The sequence below is a fragment of the Phaethon lepturus genome, unplaced genomic scaffold (genome assembly GCF_000687285.1).
Source record: "Phaethon lepturus isolate BGI_N335 unplaced genomic scaffold, ASM68728v1 scaffold28120, whole genome shotgun sequence".
In the NCBI taxonomy this organism is placed as follows: Eukaryota; Metazoa; Chordata; class Aves; order Phaethontiformes; family Phaethontidae; genus Phaethon; species Phaethon lepturus.
In genome coordinates this window covers 55,565-64,907 of record NW_010513052.1, presented here as the reverse complement: position 1 = coordinate 64,907, position 9,343 = coordinate 55,565, and the positions used below count along the sequence as shown (strand labels likewise).

The following is a 9,343-nucleotide window of genomic DNA, read 5'->3' as shown; positions in this document are numbered from 1 at the left end:
TCCGATCTCTGCCCAAGATCTATTTGATGTCAGTGGCTTTTGTTCTGGGATTTACTCTCTGACTTTGCACGTGCAGGAAAATAGGAATCAACACAAACTATTTTTTTAAAGAGACACATTTGATTAAGTCACTAAAGGACATCGATTCATAATCAAAACTACATATATGTATCCTGTTATTCCAGGTATAGCTCTCAACAATTATATTTTTTTCTGTATTCCTGATCAAGAATTCAGGGCAACAGAAGAAGAGCTTCTCCTTGGATAACTTCTCTTAGATGATCATTTGAATCAAGTGCAAATTATCACAGTGCTTCAGGAGGCCTGTCAGGGTTAGGTGCGGATTCCTCTAGTTCAGAGAAGGTCAGAAACGGCACCTCATGATAACTACAAGGAACTGCAATTTAACCACCTCACACCAGCACTTTGAAAGAAACTTTCTCTCTCAGTAACCTAGGGAGAGCTAAGCAACCAAATCTCTGATATCCCATGGGTCTGAGAAACTGGTCTCCTTTAACTGCTTTAAAAAACGAAGCGCAGCAGAAGTGTCTAGGGGTTTCTTCTGTGTCAGGTATCAAAGTTGTTCAAAAAGAATGTCAACACTTTACAGCCACCTAACATGTCTGTACAGACTAGGGAATGTTTCCATATTGTTTTCAGAGTTTTCCCACAATGTTATGTTGCATATTGAACTAATTGGACAATGTATGAAACATAATCAGAGCACATGCAACTGATTTCTACTGAACAGATTATGAAGGTAAAGCAGAAGCATTTTCAGCAACTCAATTCCACAAAGCACTCTAATTCTAACCCACAATCTCCTTCAGACAATCAGCTTTCAGAAGCATATTTTCCCACATGTACTAGGGATGTACATGCCATTCTCCACGGCATTAAAAGAGTAACTCCACCAAATCCCCTCCAGAAAGGTTTGACTGGCTTAGAAGTTTGTTAATGGCCTACAGAAACCGTGAGCTCCAGTTTGCCAGTTTAAAACTAGCTACTGGTGGCCAACGTTGCCTGGAGGTCATTGAAACCGAAGGGCTCTTTGATAACCCGTACGGGAGGACTTTGGTGACCTCGGCTCATTGTCACGGCTGCCGTCAGTGTTAGCAGAGATGGGAAGGAGTCTGCCAGCATGAACACTGTATCTCTCCCTGATGCACTGGTTTTCAAATGGAGTAACTGGCTGACTAAGCTGGACAGTTAGACTGATCTAGTCACCAGTGCAAGACTGTTGATAAAGGCGATAATGCAGCTCACGTTCATCAATATACTTTTATGACAATAGTGACTTGTTAAACAAACCTGATGATATTTCCCTGAGGAAATCGCAAGTATGGGTGATAAAGGCAACTGTGTAGATGCAAGATTGCTAAAGACAGAGGTCGTTTGACTAAGCGGTGTGAAACACCGATGAAAGAACTATTATTCAATCACAATAAAGAGCACATTAAATAAGAATAAGAAAGATAGGCCTGACCTAAAGATTGTATCTGGAAGACTGCTTACTCTGAAAAGGATTTGTGTTCATACCGGACAGAAAGCTGACCTCTTAGCATGTTACTGGCCAAGAAAATTCAAATCACAACACATATAGGAGAAATGAATGACAGTGGGGAAATAGTTTTACTTCTGTATATGGCAGCGGTCAGACTATATTGGCATGCTGCTTGTATTTCTCAGATATAGGTTGTTAAAGGATCCTGAAAAATTAGAAAGTGTACACAAGGATAAAAAGCCTGGTTTGAGGGTAAGGAAAAGTGCCTTTCTCTGAGACTCTTAAAGAGCTCAGTCTGCTTAGATTATCAGAAAGAAGCTTGAGAGAAGGATTGATCACAAACAAAAGGTACAAGATTTTCTAAAGGACACTATAATCTTTTGGAGGAAAGATTTAACAAGGACTCATGGCTGAGAACTGAAGACAGGGAAATAAAATTGACACATTAAATTCACGGTTTTATAGGAATTGTGATTCACTAAGGAAACTAGCTACCAAGAAAAACTGTGAAGGTGTGAAAAACATCAGTGGATATTCTCAAGTCAAGATCAGGGTGGGAAGACATGCTTTAACCAAGCACAGGTTACTGAGCAATGTACCAAGGTAACTGGACAATGACCTGTTATTTGCAGGATGAGTTTTCCAGCTTTATATGACTCTCCAGAGAAAAGCACACTGATTGATTGGGCTACGAGAATTTACACTGCCTCCCCAGTTAAAAAAGAGGGGATTTCAGGGTTATCAATCTTCCCATTTTCATCACCACCAAAGTTCATATAATAAAGCAAATCCCACACAGACTGAAAAGCGAGGAATTGCCCCAGCTGAAGAAAGGCTATACTGGAAGAATAATCGCCCAATAAAAGACCTGGGGCGCAGTGGTGACGGGCGGCTCGGCCACCACAGAATGTCCCTTCCAGTGGTAAACAGGAAGCCCCAACAGACACAGTGCTATTGTAAAACACGCCGCAGCGCTGCAAACACTCAGCTCTTACAGCACTACCAGTGGAAGAGGGTCCTATGCTTACCATGCTCTCTTCTTTGCTTAAAGTACAAAAATAAAACCCCCCAAAAAACCCAAAAAACAAGGAAAAAACAAAAGGCTGTTTCTCAAGGTTTAGGAGAACTCAATCATAAAACCATGATTTACAACGATGTAAAACTGTAGCTAACGGTGCCTTCACCTGCACTCTTAGTGCCAAAGCGAAGCGTAGAGTTGCATCCTGCTGTAGCTGTTTTACGTGTCCTGGCAACCACATCCCCCAGTGGGAACTTTACCCTATGAAAGAAATCGGCTTAGTGAACACAAAAGCTGTCTGCAGTGCCCTGACAGCCAGCCCTGAAAGGAAGAATGAGGTTCTGCTCAGTTCTCAAAGGCCTCTTTATGCAAAAAATGCCTTGAGAATCAGCAAAAACGATGAATCATGTCATCATGATGTTGGCAGCTCTCAATGACTTTGCATACAAATATGCTACTTTATTGAGAGCCCTGAGAAAGGCTGTGATTGCAGAAGGTGAAGCATTAGTATGCCTGGCAGGGATACAGAGAAACCACAGTGAGCCACAACTTGTGTTTCATTATGGCCCTGAATACCTCATATACATAACATATACATGTGCAGATCCACGCGCTCAAACAATCTCTTTCAAATTCGGTTCCTGTGGAGTTGGACTGGGGAATAACTAAATCCGCTATATCTGGCCACCACCATAATCTTTTCAACAAGGTTGAACATGAAATTTCATCTAGGTTACAAAGAAAGCAGACCATCCCTTTTATCTGTTTTGTTAAAAGCATATAGCTCAAAGAACAGAAGATAGCCAGAAATGGAAAAAGATGCTCCGTCTATCAGCAGGTCACAATAAAATAGATGAGGCACAGCTCAATCTCTCTCTCTCTCTCTAATTTTAAATGAGGTTTAAATTACAACCTGATCACTCACAATTTTTGAGTGGATAGAGGCTGTGAAGTGCTCAAATACTATGGTAAGAAATACACTGTGAATACAATAAGGTAGTTATCAGCTCCTGAACTCTTCCAGTCCAGAGCCGCAGAGATGGTCATATCAGAGATATGACAGCAAGAGCAATCATATAACTTAATCAAGTATAAAGTAGAATCAAATTCAGAATTAAAATAAAATTCAGAAACCACTTGTAGACATCTTGAAGAGAAACGGCAAAAAAAGATCTCAAGAGACTACAATATCTTTAGTTTTCTACCTTTCTAGACTCCAGGGTTTGAACACTAGAATGGAAAAAAGTATATTTCAGTTTTGTCTTCGAAATAAATTCTATGTTTAAATTAGTAACTACAAAATGGACCTCTACTTTCCGGATCATGCACCTTACAACATACTGTTATTGGCTTGCCTTTCAAAGATTAAGTTCATGAGGCTATCATCTGGTCCTCTTTGAAAGGCATCAGCAAATACTGTCATCCAGCTCCCTTTAAAATCAGGTTTCAAATTAGATACTAGAAAGTAGTCAGTGTTTAAAACAGAACACAAAATTAATATCTGCTATTTTCCACTGAGCAAAACAATGATGAGTCTTGAAGTATTAGTCATTGGTGCTGGAGTCTGCCCCTTAGCCCTCTTCAGGATTAAGCTTCATGTGATGTGTGACGCCATTTCTGTCATTTCTTGTAACATATTCGCCTCCTTCCGATTTTGATCTCAGTTTTTACAGCTGAAGATTTTGTCCACATTCAGCTGGATCTAATTTCCAGAGAATTCAATGGGAATATTCTCACGAATTGGTCTGTGGGTTCAGACCCCTGTTCAAGAATTCCTGACTACTATTTGGCAACAATATTTTCAAGCGTCTTTCCCCAAGGCAGTATAATATGAAGTGAGCTAGCTGGAAGACCGCTACTGAAAACAAGGAAACAAGCATGCCTCGACTGCAGCCCTTCTGAAATACAGAGGGAAACAGTGGTGTCTCAACAGGTTTATCCCTATGTCACGACAGGGGTAGACAACACAGTTCCCCATTGGCTCTTACTGCTCCTTATGCGATGCTTACGATGAAAGGATAGCTGTGAATTAGTAAGGTTTTGGCATTTCGTATTTCTCAGAATACAACATAAGAAGTTTTGACAGCGTGTCTTCAGAAGGCTGTATGGAGCGAAATGAAGCCAGGATTTAGCTAATTAAGGTGAATTTAAAGATGTAATACAAAGAGGAATAACAACGTTCCACACCACCAGTGCTCTATGGCGGGCGCGTGGTGAACAGTAAGAAAGAAAGAAGGGAAGCTTGAGACACAGAAAGATACATCTGACCAAAAGAGCTGACCTAGATAGCTGCAGTTGTCACCTTCAGTTGCAGGCTGTAGCTCTGTAGGAATGTGCAGCATGTTAGCCTTGAAGAAGTGACAAGGTCTGACCAGTTCATGTCAGAAGTTAGTAGAGATGTGCATGTATTATGTAAAACTTCAATAATGTGGGTTGTGTTTTGTCTTCTTCAAAAGCTTTTTTACATTTTTGTTGTGGGTTTTTTTTTCCAATAACTATCTTCCCTCACTTTTAAAACTTACAAAGTGAGTATTCAAAGTCAGCCCTGAAGCCAAAGTACACCTCCAGTCTTGCAGTATCCAGAACAGGATATATTTACCTAGGGTAGCCCAGGACTAACAGGCATCTAGTCTAAAACAGATAATGCAAGGGGCTGCTCTAGGGCCTTCTTCAGATAAACAGTGCCATGTGGGAAACTTTTTGGCCTCAAGTGAGGAAAGCATCTATACACCATGAGAGGACAAAAAAATAGTGTTGTTAAAGCAGTACTTCACAAGAGCACAGGCGACAGATTCCAACAGGCATAAGGTTCATCCCCTGGTGTACCATGTGTGCTTACATGGTCGAATATGTTAGAAATCAAAGCTCTCCCAGGACAAACTATGCACATGTTTTTACCTTGTAGGAATAATAACTCCTGTGTAGCCCAGAACATTTTTCTTTAGAGGTAGAAGGTTCTATGTTTTCACCGGGGTCTAAGAAAGATGATTTCTTTAAAGGTAACTGAGTCCCCAGCCCTGACATCAGCTTAAAATAAATTATTAAATCAAGATGGCAATGTCAAAAACTGCAGAAATGTTTCCAATTCTACCATAACTTGCCAGTAAATTGACATGTTCATTCATTCACCAGACTAGTCGTGTTCTGACCTCATGATCTGGTCTCCCATACTTTCTCTCTGACAAACCTTGCTGTTGTGGGACATAAGGCCCCTCTGAAAGGCCTCTCCACTCTTGGCATACCAAGTCAGGATTCAAATAATCTCTTTTAAAATAACTGTATAAAATTATGACAGACACTTAGGGTTAGATTTCATTATACTTCCACAAGATGAGAAGATCTTTGATCTTTGAATATCTCTAGAAATAAAAGGAACTAATTAAGAACTGAGGTATTTAGCAATGTAAATGAGCATGACAAGTGTAAAGAGCATGACCTAGACCTTCATCTGCAGTGGCAGTATGGAAAACAAATCTAGAAAAGCCTACACACCTTCCACTAAGTGTCGCTTGTAACAGTTCGCTAACAGAGAGCAGACACCTTCTCAATTCAGGGTAGTCCTTATGGCTGGCAGGATGCCACCACAGTCACAGACGATAAAGGGCATTTTACAATTGGTATATTTATTACAGGTCACCAAGAATGGTCACCAAGCCACAGTCCAGCTTGCTGTCATTGTTCACAGTTCAGCGGTATGAGTCATTTCTCCCACTCACCACTTTTATCCCCACTATTACCTTCAAAGCCTGCCTCCAGCTTCCTACCACTTGCTTCCACTGCACCCTCTATCTCACATAATTAATGAACCAGAATATCTCACATCCAGTCTTCTGGTCAGAATACGACTTGTGTATCCAGCACACAGAGGAAAGAATGGGGGAAATCCATTCCACCAAAGCATCCTTCAGTCTTATATTTCATGTCAAAATTTCACCTTTAATTAATCCGCTGTAATCCAGTGGTCTCTAATTTAAGAAGATACCCTAGCACATCTCATTTTTCATTTATTCTATGTTACATGGAATTGCTCAGAGTAACGTTAGCTCTTACACAAAAGACGACTTCTATTACTATTTCTTGCAGCGTTTGCTGAGCTACTGGACATTCTATTTTGGTGCTTTACCTAGAGTCCCCCATTCATACAGCAGCTGAATGTATCGAATTTTCAACAGAAAAGACATAATGCAGGTCAGATTATGTCTTCATTAATGGAAAAGCGATGTACATCAATATGCGCAATATGTCAACCGAAGTAAAAAGTACCTCTTTGCAGCCTTTTGAACGTCCATATTTATAGTGCATTTTGACTTATTAAACAATAGCCAAGCAATTCCCTTCATGTCAATAGGATTCCTCTGTTATACATGAGCTCTTAAGTGGACAACCCAGTAATGTAGAAGTCCTACACGTAATGTACATCCTAATTAGGTTGTGGAAACTACATACATATTATCAAATAGCGTGGACCTATGGGAGAGGCTGTGTAAAGTGCAACAGTTGCTGAGGATATGACATACACACTGCATATATTTCAGGTTGAGGTTACAGAGAACCAGGGCTGGGCTGGTCCCATGGACCGATTTGGCCATCAACAGTGAAGAGGATAGATGCTCTCCTACAGGAACATCTTCTGGCTTAGGTTGGCCTAAAGGGAACCCAGTCTGTGCACTTTAAGAGTGTCTGCAGTGCAAAGACAAGCAGCGTAAGCGGCAGTATGGAGATTCATTTCAGAAGTATGCTGCTTATTTGAATTCAAACATCAGTGTGGAAGCACCCTAGGTGTGTTTGGACCTCAGATAAACCTTCAGTGTGGTTTATCATTTGCACACAAAAAATGCCTAACTCTTCCTCTCTCAATACGACAGCACTTAACATGCATACTTCTATTTTCTGCTTACAAGATGGTATTTCTTGGCAGAATGCACAGAGACAGCACCTGTTATTAAATCACTGGAATCATGTCAAGAACTGAGTCAGAGCCTCTGAAGCCCAAGCAATCTAAGGCAAAAGCATTAACTCCAAGTATCAGGGCTCTTTGCTTGAATCCTTACAGAGCATTTCCTCATCTCTTCACTGCAAAACCCATTACTTCATCGGCCCTGGCTTTCTAAAAAAAAAATTGGACTTCAAGGTAGCAGGGTAGCAAGAAGGGTTCTGTCATTCTTTGTCTTACATTTTGTAAAAGAATAGGAACATGCATTTTACATGTTCCAAATCATTGGAGGCGATTATGCTAATATTAACGTCATACATTTTATCCAGACTTTAGTACTACAGGATGAAACATATCTGCAATTCACATATCGTATGAGATGCGTTATTAAATATAAGCACACGTATCTACATCCACCAATAAACATAGAAAGAGTAGTTTTTAAAGTTATCTAGCCCACATCTAGGTATATACTAATACATAATCATTAAAATACTCTTTCTATATGCATATAGAAATACAAAAATACACCTATACACAATTTTACATATATAGAAGCACAAATATGTGCGTGCATATGTATTGAAAATATGGAGACACTAAAGCCGTGGCAAGGAATTTTGGTAACTAGGGAACAGTTCAGATCTCTTAATGGTCATATAAAAGTTTATCCTGCTTTCTGATAGTTAAACTGACAAGCGACTGATTTCTGAAAAACAAACTAAATAAAATCAGTTCTTTTCATTATGAGAAGCAAAAGGTATAGAGACACTGATTTACCAGTTCTGCCAGTACAAACACAAGCAATCTGTAAAAAAACCTCGTCGAAAATTATAAAGCTCAATTAAGAGAATCCAAATGCAGTTTTCTTAATCTGTGAATGGTCAGCAACTTACCTACACAAGCAGAGTCTTCAGTCTTTAATCTGTATCCATTAGGACAGTTCCAGTGCTGCAGAGCTGAGAGGCTGACAAAACCAATTTTAAAAACCACTGGCAAAAAAGCAACAAGGAAGAGAAACATAATCTTGAGGGTTTTTTGAACTGTCACTAGAGAAAAACTAGCTTGTGTTCAGTCATATCCAGGACAAGATGAGCATGTGTAATCCCAAAAGGTTTCTGCAATCTCCCACTTTACACTCAGACATCTTATCACAATACCAAGTTTTATCTTTGCCTTGCTTTTCTTGTCACTTGAGCCCTTACTGTGTCAGGCTACAACCTTGAAGAAATTCCTGGGAGATTTCTTCCCCACACACATCAGTTTTTTTCTCTCTCTCTCTTTAGTTTCTTTTTTTTTTTTTTTTTTCTTTTTTGGAAGCCAAGTATGAAATGCCTGACACTCTTGCCACAAATTTAACACAGCTTAAAAGCAATGCTCGCAAGGATCACTGCGAATTTCCTCACAACAAGCAAAGCTGCCGTTTAAATCTTAAAAGCTGCGAATTTGGAAAACCGTTCACCACAGCCCTCAGTGAAGTGCAGGGAGGGAGATCTCCAGGTACCGTCCTTCTCCAAAACGCAGTTGCTTTTTACATATAAACTTGGACGGACTCCTCTTTTCTTTTTAAAGCTCTGCTTGCCCCACCTCTTCTCTTTTTAGTACCACTTGAGTGAACCCTGTGTTTGCAAATAGTAATGTGGTCAGTTCCTTACTACAGGGAACTCAGCCAGAATGCAGATACCCAGGCACCCGTAATAAATAGTCTATTTAGAAAAGCAGCCCCTCCTGCTTGAGAAGTACCTGCGGCACGCCGGCTGAATTTTATTTCTCAGCGATTGTAAGCAGGTTTATACCATGCCCGTTCAATCATGATTAGCTGCATTCACTTTAATATTCTCATGTGTTTTACCACCAGAAACAAACTTTGTCATCGAAAAATTTCACG

The 9,343-nt window shown here is 40.1% G+C and overlaps 1 protein-coding gene across 1 annotated transcript in view; it reads right to left on the bottom strand.

Annotated features, from left to right (window-relative positions):
• EGF (epidermal growth factor) overlaps window positions 1-8,547 on the bottom strand; it is a gene marked incomplete at its 3' end in the record, with an annotated part of 30,329 nt that extends 21,782 nt beyond the window's left edge. Inside the window, exon 1 of the mRNA XM_010289135.1 lies at window positions 8,352-8,547. Coding sequence (XP_010287437.1) covers window positions 8,352-8,478 — 127 coding nt within the window. The remainder of the gene's footprint in view (window positions 1-8,351) is intronic.
• Window positions 8,548-9,343: the final 796 nt, after the last annotated feature.